This window comes from Podarcis pityusensis, assembly GCF_964106645.2.
Source record: "Podarcis pityusensis genome assembly, chromosome: 3".
NCBI lineage: Eukaryota > Metazoa > Chordata > Lepidosauria > Squamata > Lacertidae > Podarcis > Podarcis pityusensis.
The window spans coordinates 121,279,494-121,303,224 of record NC_138026.1 but is presented as its reverse complement, the minus strand read 5'-3'; the positions used below and the strand labels follow the sequence as shown (position 1 = coordinate 121,303,224).

The 23,731-nt window shown below is 48.8% G+C and overlaps 2 protein-coding genes across 3 annotated transcripts in view; one reads left to right on the top strand and one right to left on the bottom strand.

Moving 5' to 3' along the window:
* The window catches only part of DRC1 (dynein regulatory complex subunit 1), a gene marked incomplete at its 5' end in the record, with an annotated part of 29,035 nt that extends 28,391 nt beyond the window's left edge, over window positions 1–644 (bottom strand). Inside the window, one exon of the mRNA XM_080998271.1 lies at window positions 475–644. Coding sequence (XP_080854397.1) covers window positions 475–644 — 170 coding nt within the window. The remainder of the gene's footprint in view (window positions 1–474) is intronic.
* Window positions 645–5,107: 4,463 nt separating this feature from the next.
* On the top strand, window positions 5,108–21,861 carry LOC308474605 (uncharacterized protein). Of its 2 annotated transcripts, none has more exons than XM_081001126.1 (8): window positions 5,108–5,255; window positions 14,198–14,283; window positions 15,896–15,923; window positions 16,981–17,022; window positions 17,987–18,014; window positions 19,286–19,316; window positions 19,891–19,969; window positions 21,224–21,861. In XM_081001126.1, exons 1-8 carry the CDS (start codon window positions 5,112–5,114, stop codon window positions 21,713–21,715), a joined length of 930 nt encoding a protein of 309 aa, XP_080857252.1. In that variant the 5' UTR covers window positions 5,108–5,111; the 3' UTR covers window positions 21,716–21,861. The 2 variants fall into 2 exon arrangements, with proteins under 2 accessions (XP_080857252.1, XP_080857251.1); XM_081001125.1 differs by lacking the exon at window positions 5,108–5,255 and adding an exon at window positions 9,078–9,296.
* The last annotated feature ends 1,870 nt before the right edge of the window (window positions 21,862–23,731 follow it).

Genomic DNA, 23,731 nt, shown 5'->3' with positions numbered 1-23,731 from the left:
CCTCCCCCTCCCCTAGGATGGGTCTCCCAGAGGTCCTCTAGCCGGACCCCCTCGCGATGCCTCTCCGTCCCTCCCCCCCCTCCCCTCCGAAGGGGCCCCCAGAGGTCCTCTAGCCAGACCCCCTCGCGATGCCTCCCTGTCCCTCCCCTCCCCTCGGAAGGGGCACCCAGAGGTCCTCTAGCCAGACCCCCTCGCGATGCCTCCCTGTCCCTCCCCTCCCCTCGGAAGGGGCACCCAGAGGTCCTCTAGCCAGACCCCCCTCGAGATGCGTCCCCTCCCCTCCCCCCTCCCCTAGGATGGGTCTCCCAGAGGTCCTCTAGCCGGACCCCACACGCGATGCCTCCCCGTCCCTCCCCCTCCCCTCCGAAGGGGCCCCCAGAGGTCCTCTAGCCGGACCCCCCTCGCGATGCCTCCCGGTCCCTCCCCCTCCCCTCCGAAGGCCCCCCCCCAGAGGTCCTCTAGCCGGACCCCTACCTCCTCTTGGCCTCGAGGCGGGCGGCGATGCGGAGGCGCCGGGCGGCGATGCGCTCCTGCGGGTCCTCGGAGGCGAGGTTGGGCGCCTTGGCTCGCGCGCCTCCCCCCGCGCCCTCGCCGCCCTCCTCCGCCCCCTCCGCCCCGCCGCCCGCTTCGCCCTCCGAGCTCATCCCGACGCCCCGCCAGGCCCGGCGCCCTCCGTCGCCAGGGCAACGCCGTCGCTAGGAAACCGGAGCCCGCGCCGCGGCGTCACGACGCCCCGTGCGTGCAGGCGTCTGCCTTCTTGAAACGTAGAGCTAGAAAGGTAGACCGGCGCGCGGCGCCGCCTTCCGGGTGCATTGCAGGATTCGAGGAGGTGGGGGCAGATTTCGCTTATTCAGGAGTTTCTTGCAAAGGGACAGATCCTTGCAATTCATATCTGCAGGGGAGAGGCGTCCTCGTAGGGAAATGTCGCGCAACCCACTTTAAGTGGGCATTATTATTATTATTATTATTTAAGGTAAAATGTGTATTGCATTATTATTATTATTATTATTATTATTATTAATAATATTATTATTTGCGTTTACATACCGCCCTATACCCGGAGGTCTCAGGGCAGTTCACAGAAAATCAAAATATAAAACCACAAAACATAAAAAATATTTTCTATTTTTTTAAAATAAAATTTCATTAAAAGTTTATAGAAAATGATATAAAACAAAATCATTTTATAAAACTTTCATACGTAAAATAATTTTTTTAATATATTTTATATAAAATATAAAATAAAAACAGCAACCCAATAACCCCCTCTAAAAACCCCACATTTTAAGTGCATAGAATTATGATGATGATGATTTCTTAGCTCCATTACATTGATATCCCCGCCTTTCCTCCAAGGAGCCCATAAAATATAAAATATTTATATAAAATAAAGCATTTTAATAAAAAATATATGAAATAAAATAATTTTATAAAAAATTATACATGAAATAAAATAATTTTATAAAAAATTATACATGAAATAAAATAATTTTGCAAAAAATTATACATAAAATAAAACCTTTTTTTATATTTTATATAAAATATAAAATAAAAACAGCAACGCAATAACCCTCTCTAAAAAACCCACATTTTAAAAGCACATAGAATTATGATGATGATGATTTCTTAGCTCCAAGGAGCCCAAGTTCTCCCCATTCCATCCCCACCACAACCCTGTGAGGGAGGCTGCTGCTCTCATTTTTATTAGTTGATTCTTAAATTTGCAACCCGCCTTCTAACTTGGGTTCCCAGCCGTTGTCGGACTACAAACCCCATCATCCCTAGCTAGCAGGACCAGTGGTCAGGGATGATGGGGCTTGTAGTCCAAAACTGGAGCTGGAGACCCAAGTTTGGGAAACCCTGTTCTAAGGAGTTCAAGGTCAGGTACCATAGTTCTTCTCTTCCTCCTCTATTTCATCCTCGCAACAACCCTGTCAGGTACCGTATTTTTCGCTCCATAAGGCGCACCTGACAAAAAGACGCACCTAGTTTTTAGGGGAAGAAAACAAGAAAAAAAAATATTCTGAACAAAACAGTGGATGTATGGTTTTTGTGGTTCATGCTGTGGCCACAGACATGTGATTGGACGGTGAGTTTGGGGTAGCCCAATGCAAAAATCCTGAGGATCCATGTGGATCTGTGCTTTGTAACCACGTTTTTGCACCACTGGGGCCCCAGGAAACAGTGGGTGCCTGATTTTTTTGGTGCAAGCTGTAGCCATGGACATGCTATGTGATCTGATGGTGAATTTGGGGTGACCCAGTGCAAAAATCCTGAGGATCCATGTGGATCCGTGCTTTGTGACCATGTTTTAAGTGGGGAGGGAAGGAAAAACACTGAAGGGACAAGGAGCATGTGTGGGGTGTGTGGAGAAGGAGCTTTTCAGCTCGCTGAGCAGGGGAGGAAGAGATGGAAAGAGAGCACGGTTGCTTTAAAGGAGCCAACTGGACAGGAGCTGCTTACACCCGTGTAAGTGGCTCCTCTCCTCTCCTGCTTTGCACCTTTAAAGCAAGCGGACTCTCCTTATCTCCCTCCTCCCCGGCTTTGCTGCTATTTAGCGAGCTGAGCGGGGAGGAGGGAAGGAAAGAGAACACGGTTGCTTTAAAGGAGCCAACCGGACAGGAGCCGCTTACACTCGTGTAAGAGGCTCCTCTCCTGCTTGGCTGCTTCAAAGCGAGCGACGGAGGAGGGAAGGAAGGGGAACCATGGATCCTCTGCTCACGACTGCAGCAGATCCCCCCCGCCATCCGTAGGCATTCGCTCCATAAGACGCACAGACATTTCCCCTTACTTTTTAGGAGAAAAAAAGTGCGTGTTATGGAGCGAAAAATACGGTAGGTTAGTCTGAGAGGCAGTGACAGGCTCAAGGTTACCCAGTAAGCTTTGCTGCTGAGTGGGGAGATTTGCACCCAGGTCTCCCAGGTCTTAGGACTTGCCGATCGCATGGTCGGCGGTTCGAATCCCCATGGCGGGGTGCGCTCCCGTCGTTCGGTCCCAGCGCCTGCCTACCTAGCAGTTCGAAAGCACCTCCGGGTGCAAGTAGATAAATAGGGACCGCTTACCAGCGGGAAGGTAAACGGCGTTCCGTGTGCTGCACTGGCTCGCCAGATGCAGCTTGTTACGCTGGCCACGTGACCCGGAAGTGTCTGCGGACAGCGCTGGCTCCCGGCCTCTTAAGTGAGATGAGCGCACAACCCTAGATTCTGGCAAGACTGGCCCAAACGGGCAGGGGTACCTTTACTTTTACCTTTACTCCCAGGTCCTAATCTGACGCTCTAACCATCACACCACACTGCCTCGCCAGCTAACTGCAGCCTGCCATCCCATTTGCCAGGATCCTGGAAGGTGCCAAGCAGATGGTTTCCATGAGGCGGCCTGCAGTTAATGCCAGCATTCAGGGGGTTGGTCTGGATGACCCTTGGAGTCCCTTCCAACTGTCCAGTTCTAGGATTCTATGGCAAATTTTTCTCGGGCGGGAGCAGCTCGTTTAAAACCCAGCCGGTTGAATAAACACCCAGCAATAAAAGATAACGGGAGAGGATTTACCCCAGCAAATTATTTGTCAAAATTACAAATACCCAAATACAGACGGTCATTTAGATTCAATGTGCTGCCATCTGCCTTATTGCAGGGCAGATTCGAGGGTAAACCATACGTGGAACAAGTCTGCCCCTGCAGCTTGATGGAGGAAGAAACTGTCTCTCATGCCGTTTCTACGGGGATCTACGCTCGGCATTTATCACTCCTGTTATACAAAAATCTCCAAATGGGTCCAAACTTCAGTGTCTAAAACTCCTGGTAGAGGACAAGAATCTAGAGATCACGCTCAGGGTGGCCAAATTCTGTGCGAAAAACTTAGGGAACAAGCTGTACTACCAAAACGATTAAGGTTTTAAATGACAATTTTAGGTTACATTTTAGTGATCAAGATTTAATATATATTGTTAACTGCCGCTATATTTGAATTGTCTCTGTTATATCCAATTGGAATTCAATGTATTCCTGTTGTGTTTTATGATTTTACTGATATTGTAAGTGAGCTGGAGCTGGTCTGTGACCGTAATAATAAAATTCATTCATTCAACCCAGCCGGTAACCTGAGCAGAGTCTCCTTTCCAACTTTGCAGTTGTTGATAATAATAGTAATAGTAACACTTTATTTATACCCCACCTTTTTCCCCTCAGAAGGTGGTTTATATGTAAAAAAACAATAGCTAAAAACATGGGGGGACCAGGACAATAAAAACACTAAACATGAATAGAATTTAAAAATTCTCTCTATATGTAAAGGTAAAGGTAAAGGGACCCCTGACCATTAGGTTCAGTCGTGGACGACTCAGGGGTTGCAGCGCTCATCTCGCTTTATTGGCTGAGGGAGCCGGCGTACAGCTTCCGGGTCATGTGGCCAGCATGACTAAGCCGCTTCTGGCGAACCAGAGCAGTGCACAGAAACGCTGTTTACCTTCCCGCCGGAGCGGTACCTATTTATCTACTTGCACTTTGATGTGCTTTCGAACTGCTAGGTTGGCAGGAGCAGGGACCGAGCAACGGGAGCTCACTCCGTCGCGGGGATTCGAACCGCCAACCTTCTGATCGGCAAGTCCTAGGCTCTGTGGTTTAACCCACAGCGCCACCCGCGTCCCCAAATATATATATAGAGGCAGAGTATAGTAATAATTTCCTCCTCCTCCTCCTCCTCCTCCACCTCCTCCTCCTCTTCTTCTTCCTCTTCCTCTTCATTTTCTTCTATTTATATTCCACCTCTCCGCCCAAGGAGCACAAGGTGCTGTACATGGTTTCCCCCCCTCCCTCATTAAACCCCTACAACAACCCTGTGAGGTAGGTTAGGCTGCTCGAAGGTCACACCCCATGCATTTCAGAACCGAGTGCGGAACAGTGTTAGCAGCTCGGCTCCTGCAAAACTATCTCATTTCTACCGACAATATTTTGGAAGGATTGGGGGCGCAGCGCATGCAATTGCGAAGTCAAGCTTGGGGATCGGGTGAAGGAAGAGCAGCTTTCGAAGTGGATTTGCGAAGTCCTTGCTGACTTTTGCACAGAGGTTGCTAAGCCGTTTCCCGACAGCCTCTCCTTATGATGCGCTCTGTGTGATGTCACGCAGAGTTGGAACAGGTTGCCGGGCGAACCTTCAGATGCCACATCACTCGAGTCTTTGGACAAGAGGCGGCTTCATGGCTTTTTTCCCGGCCAATCTGGAGGCCTCTCGGCCAGATCTGGACCAGAAGACACCTCTGGTAGACACCCCCCTTTCTGTCTTTCCTCCTTTTCCCATCCCCTATGGAGCAAGTACTCAGCTCCACACTTAGTTCAGCCCAGGCAATATATATATGTGTGACGCAGGTGGCGCTGTGGTCTAAACCACTGAGCCTCTTGGGCTTGCTGACCGGAAGGTTGGCGGTTCGAATCCCCGCGATGGGGTGAGCTCCCGTTGCTCTGTCCCAGCTCCTGCCAACTTAGCAGTTTGAAAGCACACCAGCGCAAGTAGATAAACAGGTACCACTGTGGCGGGATGGTAAATGGCATTTCCATGCGCTCTGGCTTCTGTCACGGTGTCCTGTTGCTCCAGAAGCGGTTTAGTCCTGCTGGCCACATGACCCGGAAAGCTGTCTGGGGACATTAGCTGGCTCCCGCGGCCTGAAAGCGACATGAGCGCCGCAACCCCATAGTCGCCTTTGGCTGGACGTAACCATCCAGGGGTCCTTTACCTTTACTTACATTCAATCAATCCATCTATCAGTTGCCTCTGATCAACAGACCTCTTACTTCATAGCGAATAAGCAATGTTCAAAAATTAAACACAACAAAGTGGTCTTGGCAATCTGGACAGTTTATAGAGGCAGAAACGCACTTCAACAATTTCACTGATTTATTTAATTAAGGCAATATGTTTTTTCCCCTCATAATGTGTTTTATATTTGACTTCCTTTAATAATGCTTTATTACTAAAGTTGCAAGATAATTTTGGGCTTTGTTTCATTTTCGGAGCCCAGTTCCAAGCCTGAGTAGGATAAAACGATTCTTTCTCCCGCAAGCCTGCTCATTTCATGTCTGACCAGGAGACAGCTCGGACCCTGTTGCACCCCTGATGGTGCAAACGGAAGCACAAGAGGGCCTGGTCGCTTTCCAAGGTCACCTTTGCACCCATCGTGGACCTGTCGGGATCTCCGCTCGGCCAAGCTGATAAAGCTCATCTTCCTCCGGCCGAGTCCTTCGGAATCGCCTCCGACGTAATTAACGACCTGAGCCTTTGATGAGGCCTCAGGCACATTCCCATCCAGCAGAGAATCAAAGCAGCACGCAGAAGTGATGAGATTTATGGCTACATTGCAAAGCTTTATTTTCTAAGCTACGCAGACAGAAAAGAAATCATCCTCTCTCTGTGAAAGCAGAGAGCAACTGAACCAAACAAAGGAACAGGAAACCAGTAACGTCACATCCGTCTCCCGTCTCCCAACAGTATGGAATCCCAGGAATGTAAACAGAGTCCTGTGACTTCAAAAGGACTTCCCCTTTGTCAAACAGAAACTAACAGGACCTGCCTGCCTCCCCCCCAAAGCCCCCCCCCGAGTCACCTGCTTACCTGGCTTCCAGCAGCAGCCAAAGTCTTCCTCCTTTCTCACCCTCTGTGAAGCCAGTCCTGCTGTGGAAAGCCACGTTCCTGGGATCTACCTTTGCAGCCCACAGAGTTGGCCAGGTGGGCAGGAAAGAGCAGGGAGGAGGGACCTACCTGTGTTGTCTTGAGCACTGATGGAGCAGCGAGGAGAAGGGGGCAGGAGGGATCAGTGGGTGGAAAACACGTGAGGATGGAGAGATGAACGCAGACCATGCAGCAAGCACAGGTGTGCCTGAGAAGGTGTATTCAGCTTCTGAAGAAAGGGGCCTTTGTGAGTCCCCAGCCATGCAGGAGTTTGCTTGCGCCTGGCGACTTTGCAAAAGGAGGTGTTTGGGTGCAGAACACATGGGCCAAAAGGAAATGAAAAGGAGATAGAGGGAAATGAGCAGGAGGCGAAGAGGGAAGAAGAAGTTCGTGCTATTCTAGGCTGCATCAGCAGAAGTCAAGGGATGTCTTAGTCCCCCTTTATCCTGCCTTGGTGGGACGCAGGTGGCACTGTGGGTTAAACCACAGAGCCTAGGACTTGCCGATCAGAAGGTCAGCAGATTGAATCCCTGCGACGGGGTGAGCTCCTGTTGCTCGGTCCCTGCTCCTGCCAACCTAGCAGTTCAAAAGCATGTCCAAGTGCAAGTAGATAAATAGGTACTGCTCTGGCGGGAAGGTAAACGGCATTTCCGTGTGCTGCTCTGGTTCGCCAGAAGCGGCTTAGTCATGCTGGCCACATGATCTGGAAGCTGTACGCCGGCTCCCTCGGCCAATAAAGCGAGATGAGCGCCACAACCCCAGAGTCGGCCATGACTGGACCTAATGGTCAGGGATCCCTTTACCTTTACCTCTAACCTGCCTTGGTCAGACCCTCACCTGGAATACTGTGTCCGATTCTGGGCACCAAAATTTAAGAAGGATGTTGACAAGGTGGGAGGTGTGCAGAAGGTGCCGAGCCGTTTGGGGAGGGCACATGAGAAGGGGCTAAACAGCTTTGCGCCCTTCGATCCCAGCCTTACCATTGTAGGCTGGGGTCCGTCTCATGCCTCCCTCCCTGAGCAGCTTTGCAAAGCTGGGATCTGATTAGATCCCAGCCTCACAAAGCTGCACAGGGCTGGCTTGGGGAGGGTGGTGTGAGTCGCCCCTGCCCCACCCACAATGAGCCAGGGGCAATCATCTCTGCTGCAACTCCCATGTTATGCAGCTGCTCCCAGTGGCTGACCAATACCTCTTCTGGGAAACCCATGAGCAGAATTTGAACATGAGATAATAAAATAACAACAACAACAACAACAACAACAACAACAACCATTTATTATTTATACCCAACCCATCTTGATGGGCTTCCCCAGCCACTCTGGGCAGCTTCCAACAAAATATTAAAATACAGTAATGCATCAAACATTAAAAGCTTCCCTAAACAGGGCTGCCTTCAGATGTCTTCTAAAAGTCTGGTAGTTATTTTTCTCTTTGACATCTGGTGGGACGGCATTCCACAGGGTGGGTGCCACTACCGAGAAGGCCCTCTGCCTGGTTCCCTGTAATTTGGCTTCTCGCAATGAGGGAACCACCAGAAGGCCCTCGGCACTGGACCTCAGTGTCCAGGTTGAGCGATGGGGGTGGAGACGCTCCTTCAGATATACTGGACTGAGGCCATTTAGGGCTTTCAAGGTCAGCACCAACACTTTGAACTGTGCTTGGAAACGTACTGGGAGCCAATGTAGGTCTTTCAAGACCGGTGTTATGTGGTCTCGGCGGCCGCTCCCAGTTACCAGTCTAGCTGCCGCATTCTGGATTAGTTGTAGTTTCCGGGTCACCTTCAAAGGGAGCCCCACATAGAGAGCACTGCAGTAGTCCCAGCGGGAGATAACTAGAGCATGCACCGCTCTGGCGAGGCAGTCTGCGGGCAGATAGGGTCTCATCCTGCGTACCAGATGGAGCTGATAAACAGCTGCCCTGGACACAGAATGGACCTGTGCCTCCATGGACAGCTGTGAGTCCAGAATGACTCCAAGGCTGCGCACCTGGTCCCTCAGGGGCACAGTTGCCCCATTCAGGACCAGGGAGTCCTGTCCCCCAAAAACAGTACTACTGTCTTGTCAGGATTCAACCTCAATCTGTTATCCGCCATCCATCCTCCAACCGCCTCCAGACACTGCAAGATTACTCTTGCGGTTTCCAGCAAGTGGTATGCAAAAGCACAGCTGCTTCTGAGTGTGGAGACAGAACACAACCATCCTGGCTGGTCGCCATCGATAGCCTTCTCCTCCTCCATGGATTTGCCCAACCTTCTTGGCTCTTGGTCTCCTCCATGCCTTGCAGAGCATTTGAAGCTCTTTGTTTTTATAACACAAGAATCAAATCAAACGGAGATAATGGCGCTGCTCCCTTGGGTCTCCAGTCCTGCCCTCTCCATCCATGGAACCTTGGGGTCTCAGTTATCCCTGTGAGGTTGCCAGGGAGACGAACTGCCACCTGGACCCTGCTCTGGAAGCGAAGATGCCCCGTGCCAATGAACCCTTACAGGAGCTATGAGGACTTCTCCCGCGTTCCCTCGGCCTCCCGCCGGCGCCGTTCCCTGCGTCACTGTAGCTCCCAGCCCTGCTTCGTCTCCTGCACCTTCTACACACCCATCTGCTTGCCCTTTTTGCACGATGAAATGAAATTCAGCCCCAAGGCGAGTTTAAGGGGCAGGGGAAGCCGGGAGGGGGGCACCTGGAACGCTGCTTTCATAACCGCCGCTGGAATGTCTGGATAACTCAGTTTTAATGTCTCCCGTGGTTCTCCATGAATTTTTGGATATGCATTTTTTAGCAGGTGGAATCTGCCCTGGGGGCCATCTTGAGGGCTGAAAGGCAGGCTGTACATTTTATTTATTTTACTTTTATTTAATAAATGCATAAAACTCAGCGCAGGGGGCGGGGGAGAGAAAATGTGCCTTCCTTCAAACCGGTCTGTCCTTTGGTGCTGACCCTCTTATGCAGACGGCATTCTGCAAGTAACATTTCTAGAAGTCTCCAACAAATGAAAAAGGAAGGCAAATCATAAAATCATAGAATTGTAGAGTTGGAAAGGACTCCAAGGGTCATCCAGTCCAACCCCCTGCAATGCAGGGGATGAATCAGCAAATAGAGGGGAGGTCCAAAAACTATCTACATGGTGCCTAGGGAACAACTTGCACTTCAATATCAGCAAGACAAAGGAAATGGTGTTGGACTTTTGGAGGAAGAGAGGAGAACTAGCCCCACTGTACATCAGGGAGGGCTGTGTGGAGAGAGTCTCTTCCTTTAAATTCCTAGCAGTTTATCTCAGTGAAGACCTTATTTGGAAAATCAATACAACCCAGGTGGTTAAGAAAGCCCAATCTCCTCAGAGTATTGTGGAAGAACGATGTCAATCAACATTTGATGATCTCTCTACCGGTCCACAATAGAAAGTGTCCTTTCATACTGCATCACAGTGTGGTACGCTGGTTTGACATCATCTGATAGGAAGTGCCCGCAGAGGGTGGTGAATACAGCACAAGATATTATGGGCTGTCCCGTGAATCCGCTGGATGAAATAGCGGAAGAACGTTGCCTCAGGAGAGTGAGGAAAATTCTTAGGGAAGATTCACACCCTGGCGGGCACTTTCTTGATCTCCTGCCCTCGGGCAGAAGATATAGAAGCAGGATTAGTCGCCCCAACAGGGTAAAGAACAGCTTCTATCCTGGGCTGTTAGGCTGCTGAATGAAAAGATAACAACAGGGCAACTGACTTTCGGGTTTGGTTGGTGTGCGTCAGTAAACGAGGGGAATTAAAACTAAGAGAGCTGAGTGGGGGGGTGCTCCTGTAATCTCGCTGTATACAAGTTGTACAAGTGACAATAAAGTATAAAGTATAAGTATAAAGTATAATGCAGGAATCTCAGCTAAAGCATCCATGGCAGACGGGCGCCCAACCTCAGCTTAAAAATCTCCAAGGAAGGAGATTTAATCTCCTTAATCTTCTCTAAACACACACATAGATCTTCCAACCATTCCTTGTAGAACTTGTTCACCACCAGACTCCTCACCATACTGGTCTCCTTTGGACACATTTTCTGAAAGCATGGGTGCTATCCTATGGCAGTGAGACTCTGATGGACCCCATACTGAACAGATGTTCTAGGAGCAAGTGAAGTTTCTCAGATTCTTAGGGACAGTTATTGTGGACATTGTGAAAGATACGTGTTGTTCTAGGAGTTATGGGCCCATGAAAGTTCCTCATGGGTTGAGTGGCTTGTGTGCTCTTGTTGTTGGTGGTGGTTTTTTTGCTTAGCTCCTCCACACTTATTGCCCAGAGCTTGTACCCCTTTGCAGCCGCTGCTCTTGCACCAATCCTACTGGAACTCAGCACTGGGAGAGCCACAAAAGTTATCTCCATGGAGAATCAACACCTTCCTCCTGAGATGTGAAGGCATCATCCCAACAGTGAGGTTCCATGTCATAATGTTCGTGGAAACAAACATGGCCGGAAACATCTCTCCGTCTCTCCTCTGGGACACACTAAAAGACTATTTAAGAGGATTTATCATTTGCTACGCAGCATGTTGGAAGAGGAGGAGGAGAAGGAGGAACTCAGGGTGGGAAAACCGGTCGCCCTAGAAACCAAACAAACCCCAGGCTCCGTAAGAATAACATCTGCCGGAATCAACGCTCCAGTTAAGAAAAGATACGAGGCTAAAAAATTGCTTTCTGATCAGCTCCAATTTCCCCCTGCCCTGAATTAGAGCAAACATCTTGGGAGTTAAGAGGGAAAGTCTTAGCTTTTTCCTCTTAGAGCATGCAATGTAAGCTTCTTTCTGCTGTTAGGGACTAGAAGGCTATTCTGCACATAACTCAGAAAGCAATAAGTGAGCAACTGGGGTTTTCAGAATAATAATAGTTGTTATCTGGCATTATATAAGGCAAAGCCGAGCCCACAGAGGTGATCTCTGTTTTCTTACAACTGATATATCTTCCCCAAATATGCAGGAGATTGGAGGCCGCTATAGTCTTCTGAAAGGTAAGAGGTCAGAAGTGAAAAAGGAACTGGCAAGGCCCTTGCTGCGGTGGGGAATGATTCACATCTCTCAGTGAATCATGTCACCATTCTAAAACAAAGCAGAGGAAATGTGGGAAGAAAGCCCTGTTCCAAGTATGAAGCCTCGGTTATGGGGTTCTTCAGGCCCAGAGAGGACATCTCATGGAAGGGATCCTGAGGGTCATCTATTCAATTACCAAACAACTACCAAACTTTTAGAAGACATCTGAAGGCAGCCCTGTTTAGGGAAGCTTTTAATGTTTGATATATTGTTGTTTAGTCATTTAGTCGTGTCCGCCTCTTCGTGACCCCCTGGACCAGAGCATGCCAGGCCCTCGTGTCTTCCACTGCCTCCCGCAGTTTGGTCAAACTCATGCTGGTAGCTTTGAGAACACTGTCCCACCATCTCGTCCTCTGTCGTCCCCTTCTCCTTGTGCCCTCCATCTTTCCCAACATCAGGGTCTTTTCCAGGGAGTCTTCTGTTCTCATGAGGTGGCCAAAGTCTTGGAGCCTCAGCTTCACAATCTGTCCTTCCAGTGAGCACTCAGGGCTGATTTCCTTCAGAATGGAGAGGTTGGATCTTCTTGCAGTCCATGGGACTCTCAAGAGTTTGATGTATTACTGTATTTTAATATTTGGTTGGAAGCCGCCCAGAGCGGCTGGGGAAGCCCAGCCAGATAAGCAGGGTATAAATAAATTTATTATTATTATTATTATTATTATTATTATTATTATTATTATTACTACTACTACTATTCCAACCCCCTGCAGTGCAGGAATTCATGCAGCTGACAGGGACCAAACCTGCACCACGCTCTAACCAACTGAGCTACCCAGCTATTCAACAATGAAACTCAGCCAATTTCCCTTTGAGGGTGTTAGTTGCAAAATCCTCACTGCATCTGTTGGGGCTCCACATTTGCAAACTCCCCGCTGTCTCCCCAGAGGGCTGCAACCCCAACAGACAAGAGCCAGATCAGATCTATGTGATAATCTGGCTTCTCGTTGCTCCTGGGTGCTAAAGTCAAAAGACGGGGCTTGTCTCAAGATACTGAATATGTTATGTACTGAAGTTCTCACCCTGGGCCAGCAGGGGCATACTGTAGATAGTTTTCACTCAGGTCCGCATATGCAAATAAGGGATTGAAAGTGACGTTCAGTGATTGGATAGTTACAGAAAGTTGTTACAGTTACGTTGTACTGGAGCTCTATATAAGCAGGCTGGCCGAACCCTTCAGTTCAGTTCTGGCCTGTGAATACACAAGAACTGTCTGAAGAATCGCTGTGTCGTCTGATATGTTCACCCACAACTTAACACTGGCGAAGAAGGTTGGATTGATGGACATCAGAGCACAGCCAGATGCGGCCACCCTCTGAGCTGAGCTGAATCACGGAGCTAAGACACTGAGCGAAATCACGGAGTAGAACCAATTCAGAGCTGACTGTTCTGGCTAGAGCACAGTGTTCCATCCATCGCCCTCCACGTCGGCATCAGAACCATGGCTTCACTCGTGCCTCTACTGCCGTTTGCCCCAGCCTCTAAATCATGGGATGTCTACCTTGCTCGGTTCGACTGCTACCTCCAAGCAAATGAGCTGACAAGAGATCTGTAGAGCATAAGCGGGGCCTCTTCCTCAGCCTTTGTGACCCTGACAGAATATATATTCGAACATACGTCACCGGGAATTTTTCTATCAGACTTTTGCTGCCTTCACCTCCCCACAATCCACACCTATGCGCTGAAAGGACGTTCAGCACATGCCTAAAGCGCATGGCTGCTCCCGAGTGGCAGACTTGTGAAAAAGGAGGAGAGGTGGGCCGCCTCGGTGATGAAACTTGCCACCATTTGCAGAATCATGCCAAGACTACTCCAACCACCGACATGGTTCAATGGGAAGAAATGTCTGAGTTGAGCAGCTCAAACGATTATCAGATGAAATCAATCCTGTCCATTTATGATTACAGTGGTACCTCAGTTTACAGACACTTCAGGTTACAGACTTTGCTAACCCAGAAGTAGTACCTCACGTTAAGAACTTTACTTCAGGATGAGAACAGAAATTGCGTAGCGGCAGTGGGAGGCCCCATTAGCTAAAGTGGTGCTTCAGGTTAAGAACAGTTTCAGGTTAAGAATGGACCTCCAGAACGAATTAAGTTCTTAACCCGAGGTACCACTGTATTCTTAGTGTTTGTGGTTTTATTAAAACATTTTGCATTGTTTTTAGTCTTCTGTACATTTTGTCTTGCTCGTTGCCCTGAGAGGGTTGTGCTTTTTCAGGTAGGCCTGTAGAAGCCATCTGACAAACGGGAAGAAATTGTGACAATGGTGACTTACTTTGCAATGTGCATCTTTTCCATGAGGGAGAGCAGCAAGCCCCACACAAGGGCCTCACTCTGCATTGCCAACAGACGTGTGCTTCCTCTCTGTCGCCTGTGATGGAGGAAAACATGGGTGGAAAGCACCATTTTATCGGGGGAGCTGAACTAGAGATGATGCTCTTTAACGTCTGGTACTTTTGTTGCTGTTGTCCTTAGAATATGGAGAGGAGGTCGAAACTAGACGTGGACCATATCATCAAAGAGCACGAGAGCTTTAGCGAGAGTGAAAAGAGCTCAGAGAGGTGAGTTTCTTGGTAAGTGGAGAAGACCCACAGGGCAGATTTCATTTGTCAAGTGTGGACATTCTAGGTCAAGACACTTGTTCTGTGGTTTACGCGTCTTTGACAGACATATCCTACCGTTTTTTCCTATACAGTGGCACCTCGGGATGCGAACAGGATCCATTCCGGAGCCCCGTTTGCATCCTGAACAGAATTTAAGACGCGACTGCGCGTCTGCGCTTGTGCGGGTCGTGTTTTGCCTCTTCCACGCATGCGTGTTACGTCATTTTGACCGTCTGCGCATATGCGAGTGGCGAAACCCAGAAGTAACGCACTCCGTTACTTCTGGGTCGCCACGGAGCGCAACCTGAAAATACTTATCCTGAAGCATATTTATACCGAGGTATGACTATATTCAAAAGTTTAGAGCTAGAAACTGCTCAGTTCTTGTCAGGTACGCTGGCAGGCAAGGGAGTTTCCTCCTCTCCTCTGGGAGCTTACGATAAAAAGTAATGAGCCTTTGGCAGGTTTATAGTCCTTTTTATTTACAACATCATACTGAGAGGAGCATCAGGCCGCCCTTCCCACAGATGGCAGTCGCTCACTCTGAGTCCCCTCCCCTTCCTAAGCAAGAAGCCACCTGTCCCTCCTCTATGCTTCCGTTGTTCCTGGACCATTTCAGTCCTCCGAGTTCTGGGGGAGGGAGTGACTTCCCTGCCACTCTGGACTGAAAAATCTCCATAAGGCTCCCTCCCTCCTGGTTGCCTAGCTACTATCTCAAACTGTCCAGCTCTTCCCCTGACTGAGCAGCCTCTGAATCTGCTGGTCTCTCTGCTTGTAGGAACGTGGGGGGGGCGATCCCCCCCGTCAGAGGCTGCTCTGTCTGTGCCTGCATTCCTTCATCTTCGGAGTCAGACCAGTCTCTGGCATCCAATTCAGACCAGACCCTGACACTTCTGTAGCATTTCTGACCAATTTCAGCAAAAACTCACCTCTTTGCCATACCTCTGGGTTTCCCCAGACATTTTTGCCAATCACCTATTTTCAAGCCCCAAATCCCGGATGTGTCCAGGAAAACAATAATAGTAACAATACCTTTATTGTTCCTGTACAGCCGAGCATTAAGGTAAAGGTAAAGGTACCCCTGCCCGTATGGGCCAGTCGTGTCCGACTCTAGGGTTGTGCGCCCATCTCACTTAAGAGGTCCAGTGCTGTCCGCAGACACTTTCGGGTCACATGGCCAGCGTGACAAGCTGCATCTGGCGAGCCAGCGCAGCACACGGAAACGCCGTTTACCTTCCCGCTAGTAAGCGGTCCCTATTTATCTACTTGCACCCGGGGGTGCTTTCGAACTGCTAGGTTGGCAGGCGCTGGGACCAAAAGACGGGAGCTCACCCTGCTGCGGGGATTCGAACCGCCGACCTGACGATCGGCAAGTCCTAGGCGCTGAGGTTTTACCCACAGCACCACCCGCGAGCATTAGGTGCACATTATTAGCAATCGGCCAGGAATTGCTTCCAAGGGAAAACATCGCATCCATGGCAGCCTCAGAAGGGGTGAAGGAGGAGGGGGGTGAGCAGGGTTTGTGATTATCCCATGGCCTTTTTTTAAAAGTTGAAATGTTCTTTTGCAGGGTGAGAGCGATGAAAATGGAAAGCATGGTAAGCAGCGATTTCACTTACGGTAACAGCTTTGCTAACAACTTTAGGGTGCAATCCTGCAGTCTCATCCAGCTTCCTCTGGCTCAGCTAGCTCAATAATTTTATTTCGTATTTGCCTTTTTATGAATTGCACTTTTTGTGTGTAGTTGGGGTCCCCCCCCCATAATATGTTTTCACTTATTTAATTGATAGATTGATTGCATCTATGTCCCCAGGTGCACATGTTTCTCTCTCCTCCTCATTTAACCCCACAAAAACCCTAAGAGGTAGGCTAGGCCGAAAGGCAAATGGCTCTCCCAAAGTCACCCATTGAGTTTCATAGCCAAGTGGTGATTTGAACCCTACTCTCCCAGATCCTGGTCCAGCATTCTAACCACTGTGCCCCCCCGGCTCTCTTTAAAAGAACCTTCCATAAAGGAGACCTTTCCTACAGCAAGCAACTGCCAAGTTCAGATACAATTATTATTACTAGTCGTAAGGATGGTATACTGTGTCCAGCAACAGCTCCTCGTGGTCTCAGGCTTTTTCCAGCTGTGCTGTCGCACTCTCGACTGCGAGTATATTTCACCCACTCTCCATATTCTCCCGATCTGGCCCCACCAGATTTCTTTCTTTTTCCAAAACTGAAATCTGCACGGAAAGGGCACAGGTTTCCCAACATTTCACACGTCCAAGCCGCTGCGATGAGGGAACTGAAAGCAGTACGAAAAGAGGACTTCTCCAGAAGTTTCCAACAGTTCTGCAAACATTGTCAGCAGTGCATTGTATCAGTGGGGGCTGCTTTGAAGGCCTGTAAGGCATGTACGTTCGAATATTTCTCACTGTCCAATTTCTGTGACCATTCACCGAACTTTCCAGTCACACCTTGGAGAATCGTAGCATTGGAAGGGACACAATTCTCTGCTTCTGGGCTCCATCCCCTCCCTGCAGAAAGCAGAGCATGGAGGCTTCACGCATGCAAGGAAGTTGCGCAGCAACCCTGAGTGACCCAAATGATGAATGTGGGAAGATGAAAGCCTTGGGTGACCCTCTTTGTCTCCTCTCTGTTGTCTTTCAGCTGAAGAAGGTGCTAGCTGAAAACCAGCAGTTGAAAAGTGCTGTAAGTTTACTGTGTGTGTGTGTGTGTGTGTGTGTGTGTGTGTGTTTTGCCTTGGGTCTTCCCCCGGGGCTCACAAAGCCTCTGAGCCTTCTCATCCATCATCATCATCAACAACAACAACCACCAGCTCCCAGGGTAATGGAATCAAAGAATCATTGAGCTGGAGTGGATAATAATAATAATAATAATAATAATAATAATAATAAAATAATAATAAAATATTATTTATGTCCCGCCCATCTGGCTGGGTTTCCCCAGCCACTCTGGGCGACTTCCAACAAAATATTAAAAACACGATAAAACATCAAACATTAAAAACTTCCCTAAACAGGGCTGCCTTCAGATGTCTTTTAAAGAGAAGATAGCAGCTTATTTCCTCCACATCCACAGGGCGGGTGCCACCATTGAGAAGGCCCTCTGCCTGGTTCCCTGTAACTTGGCTTCTCGCAGTGAGGGAACTGCCAGAAGGCCCTTGGAGCTGGACCTCAGTGTCTGGGTTGGATGATGGAGGAGATGCTCCTTCAGGTATACTGGACTGAGGCCGTTTAGGGCTTTAAAGGTCAGCACCAACACTTTGAATTGTGCCTGGAAACCTACTGGGAGCCAATGAAGGTCTTTCAGGACTGGTGTTATGTGGTCTCGGAGGCCACTCCCAGTCACCAGTCTAGCTGCCGCATTCTGGATTAGTTGCAGTTTCCAGGTCACCTTCAAATGTAGCCCCACATAGAGCGCATTGCAGTAGTTCAAATCGGAGATAACCAGAGCATGCACCACTCTGGGATCCCTAAATGTCATCTAGCCCGACCTTCTGCAGTGCAGGGATCACAGCTGGAGAATCCCTGGCAGATGGATATCCAACCTCTACTTAAAAACCTCCAAGGAAGGAGAACTCACCACCTTCTGAGGGAATGAAACCAGGCGCGCCCCCTGCGTGGTACTTAATGGAATGGATTCTCTTTTGCAGGTTCACTTCTTGAAGCAGCAGAACAAAGGTAGGAGATCTCTCTCTCTCTCTCTCTCTCTCTCTCTCTCTCTCTCTCGTTTCCAGGTGCAGCAGGGATATGAATCCCTGTGTGGCACCCTGGAGAGGTGCTGCCGGTCAGGGTGGACAATACTGGCCTGACCCGGTAGAATGAGGATCATTTGTGAAACTGATTAGTTGTTGTTGTAAAAGTAGCTCACACTGACTTACAACAATAAACGAATAACACATGCATTGAAACCAGTGCAAGGCAAAACACAGGAAAATTGAAAACACGTTCATTTGTGTGTGTGTGTGTGTGTGTGTGTGTGTGTGTGTGTAATTTTTATTAAATTTTCTGTTTTACAATTTAAAATAGTCATTTAAACCTTAAAGTGTGTGTGTGTGATTTTTATTAATTTTTCTGGTTTACAATTTAAAATATTCATTTAAACAACCTTAAAATGTCAATGAATTCCTTTCTATGGTTCATTCTGCATGTCATCGATCCCAGCATACTTTACAGAAACGAAACCATTCAGTATGCCATTATTACATCCATCAAAACCTGTTCACACTGTTGAATTTGTCTTAATGCTGACAACGATTTGAAGTATGCACAATTCTCCCCCATACATTCAATAAACTTTTTCCAATCTTCTTTATGTTATTCTCTGCTTCCTTTTAAAAATATGAATGTGCTTTCACACGTGAACGAAAACGTGTTCATATTTTTTTAAAAAGGAAGCAAAGGCAGCTTCCATTGTCCCTACTTTTCATTACCAGGACAATCCATCAACTTTATTGTCACTTGTACAACTTGTATTCAGTGAGATTACATGAGCACCCCCCCCCCCCGAGCTCTCTTAGTCTTAATTCCCCTTGTTTACTGACACACTGGGGACGTTTTTACTGTAATTTTACTGGTGTTAGCCGCCTTGAGCCCTGATCTGGCTGGGGAGGGCGGGGTATAAATAAATTATTTGTACCCACTCAGAGTGGCTGGGGAAACCCAGTCAGGTGGGTGGGGTACTAGTAATAATAATAATAATAATAATAATAATAATAATAAATAATTTCAGGGCTTTTTTTCAGCTGGAACTCAGTTCCAGCACCTTTCAGCTGGGCACCATTACCATTATAAGAGAACAAGGAAGGTGCTTGGGATGAGTTCCGGAATCTCTTTTTCTAGAAAATCAGCACTAATAATAAGAATCACAATAGCAACTCTGCTGTGTATATTGAATGATGAGGGGGAAGGAAGCTGCGAGTTTTGACCGATGGACCCATTTTCTATTCCAGAAAAAGATTGCAATGCAGAAGACTGCAAGAGGTCAGTGCAATCGCATGTCCGGCGGGGGGTGGCCAGGCCCTTGTGGAATAATGGACGATATTTATAGAGAATCTTAGTGCTGTGGCATTCAAAGGAAAAACCCTGGGGTCACCTAGTCCAGCTCCCTGCAGAGCAGGAATGCCTGCGAAAGGATCCCTGAAACGTGGCCATCCGAATTCTGCCAAGGAACGAGAGACCAAAACCTTCTGAAAGGGTCTTTCCCACTGTTAAGTGGCTTAGCCTCAGAAAGATCACTCTAAGCTTTAGTCAGAATTTCCTTTCCTGCAATTTGGATCTGTTGGTTTGGTCCCAACATTCTGGAGTAGCAGAAAACCACTCTTGTTCCATCTTCCATTTGACAGCCCTTCAGATATTTGAAGGTGGCTCTCATATCCCCTCTCCGCCTCCTCAGGCTAAACATACCCAGCTCACTCAACCATTCCCCTTTAAATCTTGGTTTCCAGACACCTTCATCCCCTGCTCATTTTCTAGCTTATCGATAGCCTTTTTTAAGTGGGCTGCCCAGAACCAGACACAGAGCTTGTCAATCTTCTTTCTCCACTCTTTTTTCCAGGGCTAAAGAAAAACTTATGACTGAAATTGGGTCTCTCTTGACCGAAATTGCCTTCCTGAATGAAGTTCGGGAGCAGCTGGTGAGTGTCTTGGATAAGGGTATTCCCAGTCCCCTCCATTTGTGGCTCAAGTCTCCAGATCCCACTACGAGTAGCTGAAGATTAAACTCCCTTAAACCAAATATGTTGGTGGGAACAGGATCACTTCCAATTTAACTGAGGTAAAGTGTGTCTAAAACCGCATATATTCATGAAAATATGATCCAAGCGTCCAGAATATGACAGGAAATAGCCTTGCAAAAATGTGTATTTCAGGTGAAATAAGGATGATGATTATTAGGGATGCGGGTGGCACTGTGGGTTAAACCACAGAGCCTAGGGCTTGCCGATCAGAAGGTCGGCGGTTCGAATCCCTGCGACGGGGTGAGCTCCCGTTTGGTTCGGCAGAAGCGGCTTAGTCATGCTGGCCACATGACCTGGAAGCTGTACGCTGGCTCCCTTGGCCAATAAAGTGAGATGAGCACCACAACCCCAGAGTCGGCCACGACTGGACCTAATGGTCAGGGGTCCCTTTACCTTTACCTTTTAAGGATGAAGATACTGATGAATTTTCATGAGGACTTTTTTTTTAAAAAGTTTGCAGGCTGACTTGGAAATGTGGATAGCATAATAATAAAAATCACATAAAAATCATAGTAACAGTCCTTCCCACATTGTTGTGTAGATTAAATGAGGAGGGCAAACTGCCCTGAGACCCCTGGGTGTAGGGCGTTATATAAATTCAATAAATAATCATAACAATCAGTGCTTTTTTTCTGGGGATACAGAGGTACACATACCCCCAAACATTTTGTGAGTCTTTGTACTATTGTCCATTTACTGTATTTATTTTTCCTGAATTGAACTATAAAATGGTGGTTTTCTTGAGTCAAAATGAGAGTACCCCTAAACATTTCTTTAGGAAAAAAAGCCCTGATAATAATAATTATAATAACTGTGTACGCCACCTTGAGCTCCTTTGAGGAAAAGCCGGGATATAGATGCAGTAAATACGTAACAAATAGAACAAAGCACAGGTGGCAGGTTAATCTGCGTATTTCTCCCTACATTACAAATTTCGCAAACTAATTTCCCCCGATGCAAGACGTCCATGTGCGTCATTCTCGCTCGCAGTCCGCATGCCTCCCTCCCTCCCGTACGAACATCTTGGCGTGCGTCTCTTTAGAGAAGCGCGTCGCAAAATCCGCATTTCGAAAGGGGTGGCGTTCCACGTTCCGGTTGCGGTTGCGGTGCTTGCTCTCCTCTGAGCCTCTTGCTCTCCTGCTTCCCTTCCAGAGGTACAAGGACCCTGAGTCCAGGAAGGAGACGACGAAAGCCCTCACCGAGACCATCCAGGCCAAGCTGGAGGTGGCTCACGCGAAGATCGAGGCGGCCGAAGCCAAGAAGGAGACGCTGGAGGCCAAGCGGAAGGCGGAAGAGGCCCAGGAGACGGCGGAGGCAGCCCAGGCCAGGGAGGACAACCTCCTCTCCTACGTCTCCAAGATCGCCACCCTCGCGTACCAACAGGCTGCCGAGGCGGAGTATGACTGCACCCAGGCCCGCAAAGCCATGGCGGTGGCAGAGGCCATCCAAGTGGCCACCCTGGCCGAAGGCAAAGGCCGCCGGAACCACAAGCACCACCACCACCACCAGGGCAAGCACCACAGGGGCCACCACGACCACCGGGGCCACCACAGCCACCACAGCCACCACGACCGCCGGAGCCACCACGAGACCCAGAGCGACCTGCCCCACTCGGAGCCCGAGACCCTGAGCAGCACCCGATAAGGAGGAGGACGGGAGGAAGGAAGGAAGGAAGCGAACGAAGGCAGGAGCGTGGCAGGGCGGGAGGAGAGAGAGAGAGAGAGAGAGGGGATTGGTGCCATAGAGCGCCAATAGCGGGAGCACTGTGCAGAATTAAAATTTATGTTTGAGCCGCTGACTCCTTACTCGTTTCGTAGAATCGTGGCGTCGTACAGTTGGAAGGGACACACCAGGTTATCTGTTCTTTTTTGTTGTTGCTATTTCTAGGGTTGCCGGGTTTCAAGAAGTGAAAATCGGGACCGTAGCTGTCAACTTTTTCCTTTTCTTGCGAGGAATCCTATTTGGAATAAGGGAATTTCCCTTAAAGAAAGGGAAATTGTTGACAGCTATGATCTGGACACAAAAGTTGGCAAAGTTGTTGAGCTTTGGCAGTAAACTTTGGGTAAAGCTTTTGGCTTCTTTGAGGGAAATCTGCCAAATAATCGACACTTTTGATAGGGCGGCCATATGCCCGGGTTTCCCCAGACATTTTAACTGGTTTCCAAATTTTCTGCTGGGATGCCCTTTTTGACGGGCAAATCCCCACATTTCCCCCTGACCAGGACACAAGGCAGGTAACAGACAAAAATTAAAACGACTTAAAACGTAAGGGAGAAAAATAAAACAATAAATCATTAAAAGAATTACAACCACACACACACACACACACACACACACACACGATGTCAGGGACTGGCACCGGGGGCAGTGGGGCTGGAGTCTGACTCTTGAGAGGTGGGCAGAGATTTGTGGGGAGTTGTATTGGCCAGGAGGCAAGAGTCGGAGACAGGGGAAGCTTCAGAGATGGAGGGTGGAGTGCAGGAGGGGTCGGAAGAAGAGGAGGAAGAGGCAGGCCAAGCAAGTGAAGAGCCAGGGGCTTCCCTACCCTCCTGCATCACTGTCTCCCAGAACCAGGAGGGGACTGAAAAGGGTGGAGCTGAGGACGTTTTCCCGCAGGTACAGTCTCTGGCTGCGCGCACATAGCCGCAAGGTACATAAATTGGTGGAGGGGAGAGTGGTCCCCAGTTGCTGCATCTGTTCCATAGAGGATGGACCTGGGAATAGCTGCCTGGGCACAAGATTGGAGTGTGTGAGTATCCAGAGCTATAGAAGCGACTGAATAAATAAAAAATTGTCCAGTAGCACATTAGAGACCAAGAAAGTTTGTTCTGGGTATAAGCTTTCATGTGCATGCACACTTCTTCAGATACAAGATGATACCCAGCTCTACCTCTTTTTCAAATCAGAACCAGTGAAGGCAGTGAAGATTGAGGTTGAATCCTGACAAGACAGAAGTACTGTTTTGGGGGGACAGAGGGCGGGCAGGTGTGGAGGACTCCCTGGTCCTGAATGGGGTAACTATGCCCCTGAAGGACCAGGTGCGCAGCCTGGGAGTCATTCTGGACTCACAGCTGTCCATGGAGGCACACGTCAATTCTGTGTCCAGGGCAGCTGTTTATCAGCTCCATCTGGGATGCAGGATGAGACCCTCCCTGCCCACAGACTGTCTTGCCAGAGTCATGCATGCTCTGGTTATCTCTTGCTTGGACTACTGCAATGCGCTCTACGTGGGGCTACCTTTCAAGGTGACCCGGAAACTACAACTAATCCAGAATGTGGCAGCCAGACTGGTGACTGGGAGTGGCTGCCGAGACCATATAACACCGGTCTTGAAAGACCCACATTGGCTCCCAGTAGATTCCTGAGCACAATTCAAAGTGTTGGTGCTGACCTTGAAAGCCCTAAACGGCCTTGGTCCAGTATATCTGAAGGAGCATCTCCACACCCATTGTTCAGCCGGGACACCTGGGTCCATCTCCAAGGGCCTTATGGCAGTTCCCTTACTGCGAGAAGCCAAGTTACAGGGAACCAGGAAGAGGGCCTTCTAGATGGTGGCACCTGCCCTGTGCAACACCCTCCCACCAGATGTCAAAGAGAACACCTGCTACCAGACTTTTAGACGACATCTGAAGGCAGCTCGTTTTAGGGAAGCTTTTAGTG